This window comes from Mycteria americana, chromosome 1 (assembly GCF_035582795.1).
Source record: "Mycteria americana isolate JAX WOST 10 ecotype Jacksonville Zoo and Gardens chromosome 1, USCA_MyAme_1.0, whole genome shotgun sequence".
In the NCBI taxonomy this organism is placed as follows: domain Eukaryota; kingdom Metazoa; phylum Chordata; class Aves; order Ciconiiformes; family Ciconiidae; genus Mycteria; species Mycteria americana.
Genome location: NC_134365.1, coordinates 87,177,147 through 87,198,094, shown reverse-complemented (window position 1 = coordinate 87,198,094; position 20,948 = coordinate 87,177,147). Strand labels below are relative to the sequence as shown.

Here is a 20,948-nt window from a genome sequence, read left to right as displayed (position 1 = left end):
GGGAAGGTAGAGTAAGATCACGAAGTCCTCCCAATGAAGGAGAGACATGCTCTGAGATTTCCACATGAACTTTAGTACCAAAAAATGACAAGCTATTGCAGTTGGAGCAGCAAACTAACACAAGCAGTCAGCTGGGAAGAGTATTGCCAGCAGGATGATGAAAAAAGAAACCACAGGACGCTTGGATGGCCGATGAACGGCAAATCAGCAGTGCCTGCGTTGCTGCAGGAAATGGAGCGTTAGCTGTGGGATGCACTAACAGGAACAGTGCCTGTGAAATACAAGAAGTCTCTTTGGGGGGGGGGGCTTACTCAGAGCTGACGAGATTTTGGGTTTCACATGTGCCCTGTCTGAGGCAGCAAAAAGGTCCGGATTAGGAGAGCAAGGATAACGCTAGGGAGAGAAGGGGGTGTCTCTAGGAAGGCCCTGAGGATGAGGCCCGTGTGGCCGAGGCCGAGGATGCCTGCAGCGCCCTGCTGCGCCGCCGGCCCCGGCTGCCGCGCGGTCAGCGCCGGCGCGGGAAGCAACAAGTCCCCACCCCGCCCCGGCGCTGTCACTCAGCGCGGTTGCTATGGCAGTGGCGCAGGGCCCCGCCTCCCCGGTTTCCATGGCAGCGGGGCGCCGCGCCTCGCGCAGACCAGGGGGCGGCCGCCGCCGGGCCTGACGGAGCTCCCTCAGCGGGGTGGGTAAGCGGGGCCTGTGAGGATGGAGGGCGAGGAGCTGGAGTGGGACGAGTATAGCCTTCAGGAGGAGGGAGAGGAAGAAGAGGAGGAGGCGCTGTCGGAGCAGAAGGAGGAAGAACAGGTGAGGGAGGGGGCCTCGTCACCCTCTGGCTGTGGTTAGGTCAGCGCTGGCGTTGTGCTCTCTGCTTCTCTCCCAGGTGCTGGCACTGTGTCCCCTGACGGAGGAGGTCCTGCAGGAGGGCCTCTCTCTCCTCTGTAAGACCGGCAATGGCCTGGCCCACGCCTATGTGAAATTTGAAGCCAAATACAAGTGAGTGTGCAGCACCTGCCCCAGGAGAAGGCCTTCTCCTCCCCAGGCATCTATGTAGCCACGGAGCAGCTGTACCATAAGGCCGCTGGTGACTGGCCGTGTGGGGCAGGAGCATTTCCAGGCCATGTTCTCCAGCTGTCTGGCTTCCAGTCTGTGCCTCAGCATAGCTTGTCCATCCTCAGCCCTGAGCTGGGGACTGCCTCCACCGTAGCCAGATGCACTGTGTCCCCCTAGACTGAGGGGAGCCTGTCCATCCCTCTGGACTGTGGTCTCCTAGGGGGACCTGAACAGGGTGACCTCGCACAGTCACTTTGAGAAATATCCATTAAGCATCTCTGCTGTTAACTGCTAACCTTTAAGGCATGCACTTGTAAGTACAGTGCCACAATGGCCTGGCGACAGTTTGGAGCCTCAGCCTCATCAGAACACCCCCATAACCCTAGACCTAACTAACAGGCCTCAGTAAGACGGTGTCTTTCAGCAGCCTCATAGGTATCTCAGCCAGCTTTTTCCCGCTAGCAAAGTCCTTCCACACAGTCCTTGGTATTGCCACTACTCTCTAACAGACCCACCCCGCAAACTTACCCTCTTTTCTGCTCTGGTTCTGCCCTCTCCTGACAGCTACAGTTCAATAGGAATAAGTACTCCCTGTGCCAGGAAAGCAGGTCCAATCTTATTCGGTATTGTTTACAGACTATTCGGCCTGTCTCTGTCGCCTGCCTTTTCCTCCTCCTCTCCAGCAAGGCTTCCTAGGACAGCAGGGAAGTGGGAGAGGAGGATGCCCTCCCTCCAGCAGTGGTGAGGAGCAAACTGAAAGCTGGTAGCAGGGGGAAATACGAGAGATGTTTTATTCACATCCTCCCTCCCACAGGGACTTGACAGACATCAGCCTCCTTGAATGCTTCATTCACCTGCGGTATGTGGATTTGTCAGAGAACAAGTTGCAAGATTTGTCTCCACTGAGCAGCCTAACCCACCTGCTTTGGCTGAAGGTGGATGGGAATCTGCTTACCAGTGCCTGCATGCAGGAGCTGCCCTACCTCCAGATCATCAGCTTTGCTCGCAACCGCATCAAGGATATGGAGGGCATTACTCACCCCTGCTTAGCCAACCTCAGCCTGAAAGGTGACACAGACCACCTCTCTTCATTCTTGTGCACATAGGATGCTCTTTTTGGGTGGGATTAACTCTCTTGTTGTTTCTTCCTCCTCTGGCACTCAGGAAATAAAATCCAGACAGCGCTGGGCCTGAGTCACGGCCAGTTGTTCAGCCTGCAAATCCTGGAGCTGCGAGGAAACATGCTAGAGAGCACAGCAGGGCTCAATCTTCCCAAGCTCAAGAACCTCTATCTGGTAAGGGATCAGCCAGCTAGGGGACTGGGACAGAGCTGCTGCAGAGCCTGGCACCTCCAGTCAGTGGGAGGAGGGGAGGAAGCTGTCCCCTTCAAAGCAGCATTATTTTCGTGCTAGCCCATTCAGTTCAATCTTCTCAGATCGGGAGAGGAACAGATTTCAGAGAACTAAAGAGACTAAATCACTTCTTTGGGATAGTTCTTTCTATGCCGTCTGCCCAGATAGTGCGAAGGGAGTAGCCACTGACTGGTAATTCCTCTGCAGAGAGCAGAGGAGTTGGCAATGTTCAGTGCGTCGGGTTCTTCCCTCCCAGCCTCCTACAGGAAAGCGGTATTCTCTTCTGGCAGTGATAGGCAAGCCTGTATACTGTATGTCCCGGGACCCCCGGAGGTCAGTGGGGAAAGCAACAGGTTTGCTCTGGGTGACAGGGGGAGGTGATGCCTCTTTCTCCTCTCTGATGGGCCTAATCAAACACTGGTTTAAAAACAGCACAATTATATGATTCACACCTTCAGCTGCCAAAAAAGAAACTGATTGAACATCGAAGTGAAACTAAGATAGGAGAAGCAGTTTCCTAATACCATAAACAATTGCTTCAGGGAACATTTACTCCTAGAGACGCAAGTGAAGAAAGTATGTATGGCTTAGTCCCATGCATCACACAGTGCTACAGCTTGCGAAGACTGGATAGGTGTCCTGAGTCACTACCTCTTGAAAAGTAATTAAAGATGATAAAGGCTTTGAAAAGCTATATGGTTTCTTTTCATCAAGACTCCCTGGCAGAAAACACTGAGGAGATTGCTTGCTGAGATTGTCTGCAATTTTCTGGTAGAAAACTGAGATTTTAGGCCTCGAGGTGCTGGAAGAAGGGATGAAGTGGATAAGTCACTAGATATAATACAGAATTTCAAAGTAAAACCAGTCACTTTATTGAATCATTTGAGGGAAGCAAACACTGCACTTATATTTAAAGAAGGTTCCTGGCATGACTGAGGAATTTCTGAGCTGCGCATATGAAGTGGGCAAATTGCAAGACGTGATTATTAAAACTAGAACAACTGACTCATTTCTCAGGAATCTTTGGGCCTTGAATTTGTCTGCCATGTCCACCTGCTCACTAAATCATTGGGGGGGGGGGTGTCTCTCCCAGTGCTGCTTTGCTTTCTGTGTAAAGATTTTGATATTACTTGAGCTGTGGGTAGATGAAGCTGATGCCTCAAGGACAGGGTTCAAGACAAAGGGTTCAATTTAAAGGATCTGAACCAAATTTGGTTAATGTATGACATAGTTGCAGATGAAATTTAGCATTAAAAAAGTTATACCTACTAGCAGGAAGACTACAAGCTGGCTGCATACCATGTGGTACTTGTATTGGTTTGAGGATCACTGCTGTGAAGTAGGGCTGTGTTGGTTCCTGGTCATTGTGCAGCAGTGGTGACAAAGGCTAGCTAGAGCAAGGTCAGGTATGCAGAAAGGGGAGAGGGAATCATGGGCAACATATTATAGTAGCTTTCCATAACAAATGGTGGCATCACATCTATGTGAAGAACTGGTATCTAAGGTAAGGTGATGATGTAATTCATCATTCATCATTTAATTAAAGGAGTCATATGGAATGTTCTTTGATTTAGGGAAAAAAACCAACCCTGAATAAAATCCATTCTGCATTTGTCCTGTTAGCGCTTGCAGAGCCAGAGCCATTAAAACTATTTACGCTGAAGTGAGAGTGATGGGAGGTTACTATTCACTTTACAGACCAGTGGTCTGTGAGCTCCCCACCCCATTGCTCACAACAGCTCCTGATTTCCTCTGAGGTACAATTTACTAATCCTTCCTGGCTGTTAAATCTGTTCATAAGACCTTCGCTACATCTCCAACTTTCCTCTTTTTATCCTTGTGTTACCCTCTTTACTTGGCCCAGCTGGTCCAGACTTTTCCTTGTCCGGTTTCCATTGGAGTCCCCCTTTTCTACAAAATGTCCTTTTCCTGAGTGATCCAGTCCTAAACTGTTCTCTTATCCCACCAGTTCAGCCTGTGCCACTTTTGTTAGCCTCAGGCATTGGCCACGTCACTGCCTGGGTACCAACAAGGAACAGAGAGCACAACGGCACTTCTCTCCCCGTTTTCCGTGCAGGTATCTGCATCCTTAGAGACTGCAGCCCTGAGCCACAATTGCAAGTGGAGCCCTCCAGGCTGGAGAACGTGGCGGGGAGGTTGTAGTTACCAGAGGTGTTCCAACCTTGGCTGCACAAGGCGGTGAGCAGCCTGATCTAGCGCTGGTGCTAGCGCTGTGGTGAGCCCGACGTTGGGCAGGAGACCTCTAGTGGTCTTTTCCAGATGAAACCCTGCTGTGGACCTATTGCTGGCATTCAGAGCTTCCTATTTCCCCGTTTCACGATTCATATCACAGTGAATTGAATGAAATTCAATGATGGGGAATTTTGAACTGGTAGGACACATTCTTCCTGCTGTAAGATTGTCAGATTTTGTTGCAAGAAGGTGCACGTATGCATGGATAACAACAATTATACCAGGAAACGCTTAAAATTAAACCAACCAACAACCCCCCACCCCCCTGCAACCTCTCTCAGGAACACTCAGCCTGCTTCTGCTCCTAGAGGAGTAGAAGAGGACACTTCTTGGTAGTACATTTCCCCCACAAGAGAAGCAGCTGACACTGGAAGATCCCTGGACTACATGGACTATGTGACTGACAGGGACTGGTTATTCATCCTTTAAATACACTTGTTTCAGGCTCAGGTCTGTGCTTTCTCCTCCATGCTGTTGCTCTCTGAGGCCTTAGGGACTCAGATTTGGCCCTGCCAAAGGGGGTGCTGTGCTGGCAGTGGAGTATTCATCTGGGGTGGTTTTGTCTCAGTCACCAAGTGATGCTACAGGAAACACTTCTTCAGCAAACTTTTGGTCCTTGCATCTGAATACTTAGAACCCATTTGGGCAAGACCCCACGTAACCTAATCTAGCTTCAGAAAAGGCTGTGTTATCAGTGGCAGGGAGTCTGAAGGGTAGAAAGAGCTTTAAAGGCCAGAAAGAACTGCTGTTCCCTCTCCTGTGTGTCTCCTTTTTCCTTCTCTCTTCCTGCCTCCCTGGTGCCCAGGCCCAGAACGCCATTCGGAGCCTTGAAGGCCTTGAGGGGCTAGGGCAGCTGACAACTCTGCACCTCCGTGACAACCAGCTCGAGACCCTGGATGGATTCTGTAGTAGCATGAAGTGCCTGCAGTACCTCAATCTACGGTAGGTTCTCCCTGCTCTCTGTCAGGACCAGAGACTCCTTCATCAGGCTGTACTCCCATTTAGGTCTTTAGGATTTTCTGGTTCCTTTGGAAGTTGAAGACCTGATGGGAATGGGTTGATCTTTACTGTCCTTAACTGGTGTTCAGTGCTCAGCTGTCTAGGAGTGTAATAGCCAGGACCTTTCCTGGGCTTCTCAGAAAACAGCTACCTCTTCAGTCACTCTCAGACCCCACCTCATACTTTTTATTCCTTGTCATAACTCCCTTGGATCCCTCTCTGTGTTCTCTGTGTCCCAGACATGACCACAAGTGCCCTTTACTTTTCAGCATTTGCCATACAGGGCAATGGTGGTATCGGACAATTCAATGGACTGTTTGAGCACAGAGAAATCCAGAGATGTCCTTTTTGTCCCTTAGTCTGGGGAGCTGCAGACAGATCTGGATCTTAGATGACAGGTCTGTGGTCTAAGGCCTACAGATATCATGCTGCTAAGTTTTGCTTTGTCTGTCTTGTCAGCTTACTGTTCTGAAGGGACCTCGCTACTTGCATGTCTCTCTTTCACCTCCCCTCTGTGTTTCCTTTTCTTCAGGAATAATGGGATCAGTAGCCTTCAGGAGGTGGCAAAACTGCAGGTCCTCCCCATGCTGCAGGCACTGGTGCTGTTGGACAATCCATGTTCTGATGAACCCAATTACCGGCTGGAGGTCCTGGTCCTGCTGCCACACCTGCAACGCCTCGACAAGGAATTATTTGAGCAAGATGAGCGGGCAGAGGCGAACAAAATCTGTCAGAAAAGACAGGAGGAAGAAGAGGTGAGAACAGCACGGCAGGGGGGAGGAGAAGGAAGTGAAGGGAAAGAGAGAGGATCAAACATGATGATCAAGCCTCTCCTCCTCTAGATTACATGAGGAAAAGGCTGAGGGAGGTCAGTCCCAAGGGCAGAGGAGCCTGAAACAGAGACCGGGCTTCGCAACCTGATTGTGATGGCCAGCATCGCAACCCTACTGCCATTCCCGACCCCTCTAGCAGAACTGAGCAGAGAAAGGGGAAAAGAAATCAGGCGTGGAATCATTTAACTTCTCCCTCTTTCCTTCTTCAGGAAATGAAGGGATCTCTCCAGGGTGATGTGAATGAGTGACCCCTGTTTTTAACACCTGTTCCCAGAGCCAGTCAAGATTTGAAGATGCCTTCCCCCACAAGCGCAGCTGGGAAAGTGAAGGTAGCTCTGCTACCTACAGCTCTCACCTCATTTTGCCCCTGGAGAAAAGAGGAGGGCTGCCCACCCTGGGCCTGGAAGCTGCCCTGAGGTACTGCAGTGTTTTTGCAGTCACTGCACTCATATGCTCTATTCTCAGTAGGCCTGAGAGGAGAAAGGGGAGACTTACAGGTTCTGTGGTTCAATTATGGCTCCCACAAAAGATTTTCTGGTTTGAATAAAAATAATTAATGAGCTTGGAGTGACTGGAATTGTTTATCCTGCACACCCACTCCTATTCCCTGGCTCTCTCACCCTCGTCTGTCTGTCTATCCCCTGCCTCTCTCTCTCTTTCTCTCTCCATCCTCTACGTGCTGTTTGCAAAGCTTTGCTAAATCCTGACTCATCGCAGCTCTGGGTCACATGCTGCTGTCCCGGCCCTATCAGGGGCGTCTCCATCCTGCTGCTGCCGCCGCCGTTGGCTTAGAGGACACATCATCTCCCCTTGAGGTCCTGCATCCCTTCTCAGCTTCGTCCTCTCTCCTTTCTACCAGCACTTTCTCAGTCTCTCGTTCACCCCTGCCCTAGGAAGGTAAGTGTCTCCCCATGGCCAGCACGCCCTCACCGCATGCATGTTTCTGCTCCCCACCCTGTGCCCTCCAAACCCCACGCGTACTTTGGGGTCCCTGCGGAGAAGGACCACGGGGAGCGGCATTAACAACTAAAGTCCCCTCACTTCCTCCCCCTGCTCCTCCCACCTCTTTCTCCTCACCCCCAACCTTCTCACTTTTCTTTCATATTGTAATTTCAGGTACTCCCTCCTTCCCTACCCCCGGCAAGCACCTTTTCAGATGTGAACCTAGGGAAATGCAGGAGCGGGGGCATCCAACAAGGATAGGTGGTGCTCCCAAGGGCATTGCCGGGAGGTGCTGCGGGATGGACCTTTACCTGGGGGAGGGTGGTGGGGTGGTGGGGAGGAGGCAAAGCTCAGTTTGGGCACTGCTGGGGAAAGGACCCAGCCTCAGAGCAGATCAGCCCCCCCCCCCCCCCCCCCCCCCCCGTCTCCCGAAGTATTGACATAAACACAGCCGCTCAGCCGGGTCCCAGGGAGAGGGAGGGAGGAGAGGGGATGTTTTCTTATCTGCACATCCCCACACCACACAGGGGAGGGGAGGCAGGAGGGAGAGGAGGTGACAGTCAAGCAAGCAATAGCTGCATCAGCCACGACACTGCAGCAGTGCAGGCTTCCTGGGAGCAGTGCCCAGCGTGGGGGAGTCGCAGCAGCACACGGGACTGGTGGCGGTGGCTTGGGAGAAAGGTCTTCACCATGCTGGCCTGCCTGGCGGGGAGGGGGAATTACTGCAGCGTGAACTCCAGTGAGACGATGCCCTGGCGACATGCAGTGCCCACAGGAAGGCACTGCAGCAGTGCCAGTCTCCCGGGGTGCCCTGCCCAGCCCCTGTTCAAGGGAGGCTGCCCAGCCTCCAGCCTGGCTCCTCTCCCCTCCTCACTGTGGCCTACGGGTTCCCGGCTATGACTCTGTCCCAATCCCTTATCCTGGCTTATCCGCATCTGACCTCCTTTCAGGACAGTGCAGCTGATGCCAGGGATTTCAGGGTGGTTCTTTGCACTGTTCAAAGGGGGGCAAACACAGGGGGACATGGGGCAGCAAGACAAGTGGAGAAAGGGGTGTGAAGGACTAGAGAGGAGAAGAGATCAAGTGAGTGATGGGGTGGGGCAGGCAAGGCTGGATTTGGGCTTCTCCTTTGGCTTCCTCAGAGCTGGCCCCACTGGGCAGCTGGGTGTGGGCAGGTGGATGTGGGCAGAGGGATGTGACCACAGGCAACATAACCACATAAGCAGAGAGGCACTGCACCTGGCACGGGTCTTGTTGTCAAAGATCACTTTAATGGGGTTCTGTTCCTCTCTTCCCCGTGGAGGCTGCTGGGACATGGCCAGGGCACTGCTGCAAAGGAAGCTCGCAGCTGCGCAGGCACAGCTCTGGAGGAAGTCCCCACAGCGTGTGCCAGATGGCATGAGGAGTGCTGCCAAAGTGGCTGATGGGGGATCCCAGTCCAGATGGACGTGGTGGAGGGCCCCGCACAGGCTTCAGAGAGCCCTGGTGTCACTGACTGAAACTCGCCGTACAGGAAGCTCTTGCTTGAAACTTCAGAGCAGCGTGATTTCCTCGCACCCGTGTGATTTCCACCCACCTGAGGCAATGGGGTCAAGAGCTGACCCCAGCTTCCCCCAGCCTGCTTCTTAGCTCCCCTCAGTGCTGTGATGTGCTATTTGCAGCACCCCCACCACCACATCCCTGTGGTGAGCCCTTGTGCTGGCCATACCCCTGTCAGACACTCACACGCAGCACGGTGTGGTTCTGGCTGGGGCCCCATGGCTACCCCGGGCCCGGCCCCTGCACCGAGTTTTGTGGGGGTCTGGCCCTGCTCAGGGCTGAGTGAATCCTCTGTGGGAGCTGGTGGGGGAAACCTGGTGGGGCTGGGGGCATGGGGTGACACGCACCTCGCTGCTGCTCCCTCTCTGGGTGGATGCAGCTCCCCAGCATTGCACAGCCCCACAGCCAGGGGAATAAGAAGGTGGGATGGGGGAACAAGTTGTTTTGGACCCCCTAGGGAGCAAACTTCAGCAAGAGAAGCTCTTTCAAACAGCCATCCTCACCCACCAGCCTGTTGTCCGCTTCAGGTTTAACCAGGTGCCCCAAAACGCCAGGTTTCCTCATCCTCTTCATCCAACAGAGACGCCTCCTGGTCTCATCCACTTCCACATCTCAGAAGCAGAGCAAAAGGTCCAGAGCTGGGCCCAGCCCCTGTGTTCGGGCAGGGCCAGGTCCCCCCTCCCTTCAGAGCCCTCTCTCCCACGTCTGAGGCACCGCAGCCTTCAGCAAGATGGCTCCTTGGGCTGCTGGCATCCTCCACGCTCCTGTCTCCTGAGCACAGCCTGACCTGGCGGCTCACAGGGGAGACGGGAAGGCTGAGCCGGGCGCTCAGCCAGGGGGATGCGGCTGGGGGTCTGTGAGAGCCGGGCTGCCGCAGCTCCCCGCACTGTGGGCTGAAGAGGGGCTGAGGGTCCCCGCGGGCCAGCCACCCCCCTGCTCTGCCTGGCTCTGCCCCAGGCAGCCACCGCGCTCAGCTGGCTCCCTGCGTGCCATGCACGGACACAGCGGCCACTCACTGCCTGGCCCTGGCAGGGACCGTCCTCGCCTCCCAGCAAGGGGAAGGGAGACACCAGAAGCTGGTGCCCCGTCCTTGGCGCTGGGGCTGGGGGCATCTCCCGGCTGTGCCAGCTGATCCCTCCCTCTCTGCTGCCCGTGGATGCTGTGGCACCCTCCCCGTCTCTGCCACCTGGGCTTGTATCAGGAGCCCTGAGAAGGGAGAGCGCTCAGCCGTGGCGCAGGGAGAGAGGGAGAGAGAGCTCCCAGTTTGTCATCTGCAGCAAAGGGACAGAATAAATTCAAACAGATAACCAGTTCCTGGACAAAATGTGGGTAGATTCCCACAATCTGGGTTTTAATAGCAATTTCTAAATTTCCTTGAGCCAATAGTTTTAGCTCCAGCTCCTAAAGTCGCTCTTCCTTGAGCTCCCTTCTCTCTGTCAATGTCTTCTCTAGACATTAGAAGGGTGAGCACCACATCCTGGGGCCTCTCAGAGCTGAACATGTCCTGTCCGCTCCTCTCCTCTCCACAGACTCACCATGGCAGTCGAGAGGATCCATGCCCGCGAGATCCTGGACTCCCGTGGGAACCCCACCATTGAGGTGGACCTGTACACACACAAAGGTATGTGGGTGAGGACAAGAGATGGAGGGGAAGTCCTGCCCACCCTGGCGGAGCTGGCGCTGCATGGCAGCCTGGCACGCTCTGCTGAGAGCATGGAGGGTCTTCTCTGGTGAATCCCTGGCAGGCAGCAAACCAGGGGAAGAGGCAGAGACCAAAACTCTGCTTGTGACTCTGCCTGTGCATGTGCTCAGCAACTCGGCACACGTGCTGGGCAAATCATGACGAGACAGCTGGCTGCCACGTATGTGACTTGAGCCATGTGCCTGCTAGTAGCAGGGACAGAAAGTTTCGTTAAGATAAATATATTTACCTTCTTGTCGTATCCCCGCAATGCCCTGCTGCAGCTATGCTTTTAGTCCTGGGACACAGTACAAGTTTGGAAACACATCCATGGCCATGCTCATGAGGCGGGGGAAGGTTTGCCCCCAAGATCTCTGTGCAGGTATGTACATGCACATGTGTCTCAACTGGAAGAGCTGCATCTGTGCTGGGCCCAAAGCTAGGTGGGCTGAGGGGTGAGGAGCAGTGAGCAACCAGAGCAGGCATCCAACCAGTCTCTTCCTTCTTCACCATGGCAGAAACCCAGCCTCAGTCTGAGGGGGAGGAAGCCTCTGGCGGCTGTGGATCAGGCTGCCTCTGGAACGAGGAGGAGAGCTAAGGAACCAGACTTCCACCCGTCATCTGTAGTTCTGGGATCAGTGTGGACCTTTGGGTGCCTGAGATCCAGGTTTCTCAGTCTGGAAGCCCTGGGTGCATATATTTCTGCCACCCTGGTGCTCCACCTCCAAGAGGTGCTCCACCTCTGAGAAGACCAGCCATAAGCAGCCAGCCAGCAGGGCCATCCGTTTGCACAAGTGATTGCCACATCCTTTCCCACGAAAGCAGGACAGAAGCAGGTGTATGAGAGTTTTCCCTCCTTTTCACCCTCGGCTCATCTCACACCCATGTTTTGCTGTTTCCCAAGGCATGTTTCGAGCAGCGGTCCCCAGCGGCGCATCCACTGGTATCTATGAAGCACTGGAGCTGCGAGACAATGACAAGTCGCGTTTCCTTGGAAAAGGTGGGGAGATGCCTGCTCCACACCCCATCCCCGGGGCTGCCTCTGCGTGGGGCTCCACCAGAGGGTACTGCTCATCTGCTGCCGTGGTGTGGATGTATCCCACTGCCCTCAGGGAGACCACAGAGGCACAGACCTAGCGTAAAGTGAAAGATCAGGCCTTGATCTTCCCTCGCTGCCTCCCCTCTCTCAATCTCTATCGTTCCTCTCCCTCCCTCTTTCCACTCTCCTCTTTGCCTCACCATCTCTCTCTCTCTCTCTCTCTCTCTTTTTCTCTGTCTCTTCCCTTCTTTAGGGGTCCTGCAGGCCGTGGATCATATCAACAGCACTGTCGCCCCAGCTCTCGTGGGCTCTGTAAGGATTTATCTTTGTTCTCCCTTGTCCAACACTTACTCTGGTCCATCTCTGTCCCCCAATCTGTTTCTGCCTCTCTTCATCTCACTAGGTTAACAGACATAGTGATGCTCTCTGTGAACTTGGGCACACCCCTCCTGCCCTCCATGCCTGTATGTGTCCACAGCAATCTTTTCTCTGGGTGGAAAGGATTTAACACTACCTGGTCCACTGCAGCATCTGTACTACCTAACTAGTCCCCTCGATGCTCCCTGTAGAGCTCTCTCCCTCTTTCAGATGTGCTCCTCCTCAAGCAACGAACCTCATCCACATGTCTGTGGCCTCACACCCATTCATCACACCCAGCATTCACGTGTGATGAGCAATGACCGTACCATGCAAGGTCTGGCAGCCCCCACAACACAGCCTCAAGGAGCGGTGGTGTCACATCTGCAACCTGTTTACACCTGAAGACCGGGAGCCTGCTCTGAGGAGAGCTGAGCTGAAGCCACATGTTACACCCCGTGCAGCCCGTGGGGGGAGTCTGGCTGAGAGCCCAGCTCTCTCCACCCCTGAAAAATACCCCACCTGGTGGAGGGCTGCGGGTGTTGGGCCTAATCCTGCTCTCCACCTCACTCCCGAGGACAGTTCCATCCAGTCAACATTCGCTTGCTTGGGGTTGAGCATGTACTGTTGTTCTGCCTAGCTTCTGTGTGGCCACAGCACCACAAAGCTCCCTGGAAGCTGCCAAAAGGCTAGGGAAATCCCCAAGGGAGTCCATGTCCCCAGCAATGCGTGGCCTTGCCTGGGCTGCTGCTGATCCCCTCCCCAGCGTGGGTACATCTACACTGCACTGCAGCAACATCATCGTGGTTACCTAACTTGACTATATACCGAGGCACTAATTTCCAGAGCTTTGTGTGTATATGTTCCCCCACAAGCTAAAAAGGTCCCTGTACCCCCAGCTTCTCCATCAATGCCTCCTTTCTTGCACACCAGAGCCAACAGCTGTTCTCAGCCTACTGTTCTCAGGAGCTGTTTCTTTCTTGCAGGGCCTCTCTGTTGTGGATCAAGAGAAGATAGACAATCTGATGCTTGAGATGGACGGCACAGAGAACAAATGTAATTCATTCCTTTTATTTGGCCTGGGAAGTAAAGAGCATGGGAGGCTGCAGGGCTGGAGCGGGGGGCACTGTCAGAGCTGTGGTGAGCCCAAGGCTGGGCTGGCAAGGGCACCCACTGGGGAGGAGGTTGCTGCCTGCGAAGCCTAACTCCTCCTTGGTTTTGCCCACAGCCAAGTTTGGCGCCAATGCTATCCTGGGAGTTTCACTGGCCGTGTGCAAGGCGGGAGCTGCAGAGAAGGATGTCCCCCTGTATCGGCACATTGCTGACCTGGCCGGCAACTCCGATCTCATCCTTCCTGTGCCAGTAAGACTCCTCCGTCCTTGATATCCACCTTCAGAAACTCCAAAAGAAAGTTCAAAGGGTGTGTTGGGAGGGTAGAGAAGGAAGGGATATAGGACTGAAACATCAGCTGAGTGCACTGCACTCATCAAGGAAGCAAACCAACGCCTGAGATTTGTCAGGTTTCAATATGGAAAAGAGGAGCCTGAGGAGGATACGGCAGAGGTTGTGGTGGGGGTTGACTGAGGATCTCACTCTTAGCACAAGAACCAGACGGCATCATGTAAACCCTCTGGGGCACAGTTCAAAACAAGGGAATGCAGGTCTTCACCCCAGAGGTAGCTGCCCTGTGAAACTGCTTCACAAAGGGTGTTGTGGATGCTAAAATTTTCTCCGGGTCAAGGAGAAAGACCCTGGAGGAGAGATTGATGTAGCATTGCCAATAAACACATACAGATAAACACAGCACAGATAAACACATATAGCTCAGGAGATCTCTGAGGGGAAAACAGGTGGGAAAGTCCTCTCCAACTATTTGCTTTGAGCCACTGCTGGAAGGAAGACACCAGGCTGTATGTGCCTTTGGTGTGATGCATTGCAGCTGATGTGTTACAATGTGTTACGTTACCCTGTGGGATGTGGCGTGAATGGGCATGGTGACTCATCTGCGAGCCTCCTCTAGGTGGTGCCAAGACCGGTTCCTTCAGCTCTGATTCTCGTGTGGACTCTTCCAGGCTTTCAATGTGATCAATGGAGGTTCCCACGCAGGCAACAAACTGGCCATGCAGGAGTTCATGATCCTGCCTGTGGGAGCTGAAAGCTTCCGTGATGCCATGCGCATCGGGGCTGAAGTCTATCACAACCTCAAGAGTGTCATCAAGGAGAAGTATGGCAAAGATGCTACCAATGTTGGTGATGAGGGAGGCTTTGCCCCCAACATCCTGGAAAATAGTGAAGGTGAGAGCCCTGCAGAGATAGGGTACCCCTGCCTGCAGTGCTGTGGCTTCCTACACCCAGCTCACAGCATTCCCCAAAGACTGGCTCAAAATATGATGCCTCAGTGTCATTGACCTCCTCTGTTAGGGAATGGTTTCTAAGCTCCTTCTCCTTGGGGTAGCCTCGATCTGTCACAGCCTCTCCATACAAACCTTTTGTGTGCGCAGACTTTTGCAAGGCCTTCCCCCAACTTGTCACTGAGCTGTGGATTGTATTTTAATTCCTCCTCATCCTTTTGGATATGGCCTCCACAGCTCCTTGGCATGTTTCTGTTGCACTCTGGGCTCCTTTCTACCTCTCCTATCCCACTGTCAGGCTCTCAGTGCCTCTCAGGACCCTCCCATGGGAGGTTCCCACTGAAAGTCAGAGCTCTCTGCACAGGCTGACTCTCATGACTGCAACATTCCTCCTCCCAGCTCTGGAGCTCCTCAAGGAAGCTATTGACAAGGCGGGCTACACGGACAAGATTGTCATTGGTATGGATGTGGCAGCCTCCGAGTTCTACCGTGATGGCAAATATGACCTGGACTTCAAGTCCCCAGATGACCCAAGCCGCTATATTTCTGCAGATGAGCTGGGTGACCTCTATCAAAGCTTTGTACGTGATTATCCAGGTGAGCTGCTGTGCTTGGCAGTAGGGAATCAGCACTGGTGTTGCACACTTAACAGGTGCATCCCCTCTGTGTTTTCGGGGTAGGAAGGGAGGCAGCTTTGACTCATGTCTCTTCTATTGTCCTTTCAGTGGTCTCCATCGAGGATCCCTTTGACCAAGATGACTGGGAGGCCTGGTCCAAGTTCACGGCCAATGTGGGGATTCAGATAGTGGGAGATGACCTGACAGTGACAAACCCCAAGCGCATCGAGCGGGCTGTTGAAGAGAAGGCCTGCAACTGCCTCCTGCTCAAAGTCAACCAGATTGGATCTGTCACGGAGGCCATCCAAGCGTAAGTCCAGCCCACTGCCCTTGTCCTGCAAAAGGGTTGGTGATGAACCATAGCAGGGTGTCACACTATCTACTGGAGGAATAGACTTTTGTCTCTACCAGAGCATAGGGTGGGAGGAGAGGGTGCCTGGATCTCACCCTGTGCAGGTGGTGGTTATAGGAGTGAGAGTTACTGACTGCATTTCTTGCTCCTTGCAGCTGTAAGTTGGCCCAGGAGAATGGCTGGGGTGTGATGGTGAGCCACCGATCTGGGGAAACCGAAGACACCTTCATTGCTGATCTGGTTGTAGGACTGTGCACTGGGCAGGTAGGTGAGACCCAGGCCATACACAGGCCTGGAGGAAAGTGAAGGGGTGTGAAGACAGAATCCCCTGTCCTGCCATGGGAAACTGGTGCAAGTCATAACAGTGTCTTACAGTGTTTGTTTTGGGGAATGCTTTACAGATAAAGACGGGTGCTCCCTGCAGGTCTGAACGCCTGGCTAAATACAACCAGCTCATGAGGTAAGGGGCTCCAGGAACGGGAATGCAGAAGAGAGAATGGGGGAGTGACTAATAGGGGTGGGAGAAGCTGAAAGCCCAAGGGTAGATGGGGCTTGTGGAGGAAATGTTATGGACACAAGGCACAGAGAGGACAGTCGGATCCTGGGGAGATCTCTGGAGATCTCTTTCCTTCCTCCTTGGCGTGAGGGTGCAAGCCCCACAGGTGCAGCAGCTGGCAGGAGCTGAGCTCCTCCGGCCCATGTCAGCTTCCTGGCCAATGCACTGCCTCTCCGGCACCCTGGTGCCTCCAATGCTCCCTCACAGCAAGGGCCTGATGTGTGCTCTCTCTCTCTCTCTCTTTCCTGAAGGATTGAGGAAGAGCTTGGCGATGAAGCACGCTTTGCTGGACACAACTTTCGCAACCCTAGTGTTCTTTGAACATTGTCCCCAGGGCACAGCCACCCTGCTGCTCTTTCCCACCTCACAGACTCTGAAACCCCTTCTCTACACTGCTCCCTTTTTTGCTTTTTCTCCCCCCTCCACCACCCAGTTCCCTCTCACCTCAAACCCCCTTGAGTTCAGGTGTCCCCGGCTAGATGTACCCAGGTGAAGGACGAGAGAGAGGCCTACACCCTGTCCCTTGCCTTGGGGTCATAAGCATTTCTGGATCTAGGCATTGTGTGTCTTTTGTTTTTTGTGCAGGACCGTGTCTGAGCCACTCTGTTCACATGTTAGACTATGGGAGCATGCTGCCTGGTGTGTTTCCCTTGTACGCTGAAGCATGTGCGGTGAATATATGTGCATCAGCTGGTGTGTTTGGACAAGTGTCGCACCTGTAGCTGTGTTTGGATGAGCGTTGCCAGTGGGCTCGCTCTCGTTGTGCATGTGTGTAGGTGTATGTGTACTGGCCTATGGCGTCCTTGTGCCCCAGGCGTGTGTTTGCGCTGAGCCCTGGTGGGACCCGAGTGTCCCCTCCTTCCACCCCGAGTGCTGTGCTGTGTTGGGCTGTGCTTGCCAGCAGCTTAGCATTGAAGTGCCCTGCTGTTCCTCACTGGGTGTGCGTGTGTGTGTGTGCTGTCAGTCTCTGGGTCAGCACATAGTACTGTGGGGCGATATATTAAAACACATCCGTAAACAAAGCCATGCTCTCATTTGCTTCTCGTGACCTTTTTCTCTCTGTTTCCTTCCCTCTTGCACTCCTTCACCCTCTCCTCCGCCCATAATATCTGCTTCACCTTCTGGACAGCCCATGCTCAGCTGAGCAACAGACAAACTACAGATCCCTAAACGCAATTAAAATGTATTTCACACCTGAGTTGCCTGGCTTAGCCTGACGTTTCTCTCTACATGCCAGCATTTGGGAAGTGGGGACATTTTGCCATCAAAGCAGGAGAGGCTCATGCAGAAAGGTAACCAAAACAAGCAGAGGGGACTGACAAGAGAAAGAAAAGGCTCAGGTACCCCCACCTCCTTCCACAGCTTTGTCCCACAGCTGGACTGCTCTGTCAGCCACCCAGCTGGGGAACGCCGAGAGGAAGGCAGGTGGGAGGGTAGGAATTGCCCCCGCCACCTCCACCAAACCACTTCGCGTGAAGATCTGCAGCACAGGGATTTTAATTGTGCCCTGCACTGATGTAAAGCCCTCAGGATTGGCCACAGGCCAGCTGCCCACTTGACATCAAGTGATGGTACACTGGAACTGCAAGTTCTGTGGGAGAAAAAGCTGATCCCCCTCCACAAAAGGGGCTTGCAGAGCAGTGAATGGAGGGGTAGGTGGGATGTCAGTCTCTCTCAGCTCCATCTTGTTTCACAGGGGCAACACAGCAGTACTTGGTGAAAGTATCACCAGCTCCAGCTGGTGCCCCAGCAGGCTGAATGCCAGCAAACCTCAGCGCCTGCTCAAGAGCATTTTTCTGGACAGACTCCAATCAAGGTGGGAGGTTGGGGGGGTGCTACTGTGAGAAATCCAACCCAAGCTATGACAGAGAATAAATAATAAAAACACCCTGCCCACCGTTATCAGTTCATGTCAGTAGCCCCTCTATGTACTTGGGCACACTCAGGTCCTGCAAACCTCTTGCCTCACTTCACTACAGAAAGTTTCCAGACTCAGGCTTAAGCCACACCGCCCTGTCTTTCATGATGAGCAAGGACAAGGGTAAAGACTGAGGTTCCTCAGTAAGTCCCAAGCCCCGTCGACTGTGTCCTGATGCAGACTAAAATCAAAAGACAACACTTTAAAACATGGGCATTTCACTGCTGATTCTTTACTAAATAGCATAGAAAAGGGATTAAGTTCAAGAAGGGAAGACAAAGGCTATGGCACACATGCCCAGAACAGAAAAGCTGGTGGGCAGGAGAATGTAAGGGTAGAGACAGGATTGGTTTCTAGGGGATCACTAGTGGGATGACTAGTGAATACAGAACAAATCTCAGTGGTAATGAATAGCTTGTGTCGTAGCAGGCCATCTCTTGCGCGTGGTCTCTGTGAAGCCTCCCCCTCAGCCTCTTGAAGCAGCAGCGTAGCTGCGGAGTAAAACTCACCCCAAACTCATCGGCTGCACCCAAAAGCCAGTGTGTCCAGCTCCACACCTCACGGGTGAACACCCACGGGTGAACAAACGGATGGAAACCCCGAAGACGCTGGCAGGCACACGGAGGCCGCCGCTAGCCATGCCATGTGGTCACGGGAGACCGGCAGCACAGGAGGAAGCTCCCGCAACCGGGCGGCGGGGCTGGTTGCAGGATGCCCATCCACCGGGGAGGCAGCAGGGGACCGGCGCTACCAGCACGGGCTGGTGGCCGGGACAAGGAAGGGGGCAGGGGGGGCTGGGGGCCGGCGGGGTCCCACGGGCGGCTGCCCGCCCCGCACGGCGGTGGGGCCGCAGCTGCCTGCTGGGAGCTGTAGTCCGGGCGTCGCTCGGGGAACGCTCCATTTTGCCGTGCCGGAGCCCGCCGCGACGCAAAATGCGTCCCCCGGCGGGGCGGGGGGCGGTGGCAGCGCCGTACCGCGCCGCGCTCCCCTCGGGCTGCAGCCGCCACCCCGCGACCGGCCGCAGGGGGGAGGGGGGTGGGCGGGGCCGCGCGGTGTCCCCTGCAGCGTCCCCCGCAGTCACGACTCCCGCAAAAGCGTTTGTGCACGGTAGCGCTGTTTTTGTGAAGGAAAGTACGTTTTGGGTGCGCGCGTGAGGCACGGGGAGTGTGCTGTTTTCTCCAGTTGTACACCTAACTGCTGCTTCCTTTTGTTTTAGGTGCTGGGATTTTACAAACGGTATGGCTATTGCTCAGCAAGCAGGGCAGTTTTTTGGAAATAAAGTTTCTTGGCTTTCGTATTCCCAAGAGCACACCCCCCCTTTTCCCCGCCCCCCCCCCATTTGTCTTTTTTGTGCAAGGAAGGAAATTAAGTACCCAAGGTATTCTGTGGCGCCCATTTAAATGCAGCAACGCTGTAACAGCAGAGAACCCATATTTACGTCCCTACATTGTGGTAAGAATTTGTTGGTGAAGAGTTATCGGCAGTGGGGTATTGTCATGTCCCTGTGTCAGAGAAGGCGTGTGAAAGCACTGACGTGATGACAATGCATTGCGCCGTAGCAGTGCCTCACCTTGGTTGCCTTTTCTAAATCAAAAGAGTTTGTCATTGATGGCACAATGTATATAAGTAATATATGACCCTGGTATGTTTGCTTGGGTCACTGCAAATATTTATCCTTAGCCCATGCATCATAAGATATATGCTGCTTTCTCTTTGCCTCAGTGGCAGAGATTTGGTTACAGTTTCTTTGTGATAGAAATGTCCAAACACTTTGCTATTCCCGCACCTGAGGACTCCTGTTGTATAAGCTGATGTCTCCATCAGATTGCTGTGCTATAATATGCATTCAATCAGAGTATGAGGAACAGCATAGAGATGGGCTGGAGATGTGACACTATCTGTGAAGTGAAACATTTGTTGTTTTTTTTTTTTAACTCTCAAATGATATTCTGTTTAGATGACATTTTCAGAGCAATGTCAAGCTGTTAAAGGGATAATTTAACACTACCCCCCCTCCCCCCCCGCCGCCCCCAAGCCTGCAGAATTGTTCTTTCATTTCTAAATAGGTGTGTGTGCCCGTGAAGGCGCTGGAAGGGGAGATGTCACTGATTTAGGCTTGTTGTAGAGTGCACAGGGAAGCCTTAACAATGAAGAGCTACTGAATTTCTCCAGTATCTTTTTGTCTCTCTCAAGAACAATGGGGTGGTGTTCAACCTTGAGAAACCAATATCTTTAACATAGGAGGCTGTCAGAGACACTCTTCTGCTGAACATTTGACAAGACGTCCAAAAATTTGGGTTCTGGGTAATTCCTATAAGGTGCTGGGCACCTTACTCAAATGAAGAGTATTTGGCTCTGTTGCTGGATGACTGAATGCAGACAGCTTGGACAGGTTGTCAGAAGGGCATTATGAAGCTCGCTCTCTGGGCAAAGGTCAGCTTACCAGAGCATTGCATGTCTTGGTATGGAAGTAGCTGTAGCTGTGTGCTATGCCATGTATGGGGGAGATAAAACACCTCTGTAAATGATGCAGATGCCACAGTTTTGGATAAACTGTGTGCACCTTAGGGGTTTCTGCTGGCACATCCTGCTGGGCCTCAGAAATCAGCCGTGCAGCTATGGCATACTGGCACATCTAGTGGACAACTGAACTGGGGTGATGGGTAAGGTTACCACCCTTGCCCCTCACTTCTAGAGGATGCCAGAGTGGCACATGAATGAACCTCCACAATTAACACCTCCCTGAACTGTAGCTCAGGCCCAATTAACTTGATTAAATGGTAAACTGAGGCAGCTCATTGTTTCATTACCAGTCACTGAGCCACCTTGGCCATAGGGACAGCCATTGCTGGGAGACTGGGCAAGGAGGTTTATAACCTTCTCAGTGTTTCATTTACCAACAAACACCAGTGCACAGGTATTATTTGTGTGAGTTTGAGAGAGCAAGCCAGGAGAAGCCATCCTGGGTGGGCCTGGCTGGGTTCTGGCTTGGAGAAAGACCTTCCCCAGGCCTAGTGCAGACTAGAGGGCTTGCTTGATTATTCTTTTCATCAAGGAAACTACTACGTGCTGTGTGTCTGCACTGTCGAAAAGGGAAACAGGGCTCTGT

The 20,948-nt window shown here is 53.3% G+C and overlaps 2 protein-coding genes across 7 annotated transcripts; both read left to right on the top strand.

Moving 5' to 3' along the window:
• Positions 1–628: 628 nt before the first annotated feature.
• Positions 629–7,030, top strand: LRRC23 (leucine rich repeat containing 23). Its single transcript, XM_075510748.1, has 7 exons — positions 629–804; positions 881–993; positions 1,865–2,118; positions 2,215–2,345; positions 5,461–5,597; positions 6,187–6,409; positions 6,697–7,030. Exons 1-7 carry the CDS (start codon positions 706–708, stop codon positions 6,733–6,735), a joined length of 996 nt encoding a protein of 331 aa, XP_075366863.1. The 5' UTR covers positions 629–705; the 3' UTR covers positions 6,736–7,030.
• A 239-nt stretch (positions 7,031–7,269) lies between these two features.
• On the top strand, positions 7,270–17,109 carry ENO2 (enolase 2). Of its 6 annotated transcripts, none has more exons than XM_075510702.1 (12): positions 7,270–7,384; positions 10,498–10,589; positions 11,554–11,649; positions 11,942–12,000; positions 13,032–13,101; positions 13,274–13,407; positions 14,118–14,340; positions 14,796–14,993; positions 15,122–15,323; positions 15,521–15,629; positions 15,767–15,825; positions 16,173–17,109. In XM_075510702.1, the coding sequence occupies exons 2-12, from the start codon at positions 10,505–10,507 to the stop codon at positions 16,240–16,242; spliced, it is 1,305 nt and encodes a 434-aa protein (XP_075366817.1). In that variant the 5' UTR covers positions 7,270–7,384; positions 10,498–10,504; the 3' UTR covers positions 16,243–17,109. The 6 variants fall into 6 exon arrangements, with proteins under 6 accessions (XP_075366817.1, XP_075366842.1, XP_075366823.1 ...); XM_075510708.1 differs by having other exon boundaries at positions 7,276–7,384; positions 10,421–10,589; XM_075510694.1 differs by lacking the exon at positions 11,942–12,000 and adding an exon at positions 8,733–8,936 and having other exon boundaries at positions 7,276–7,384.
• The last annotated feature ends 3,839 nt before the right edge of the window (positions 17,110–20,948 follow it).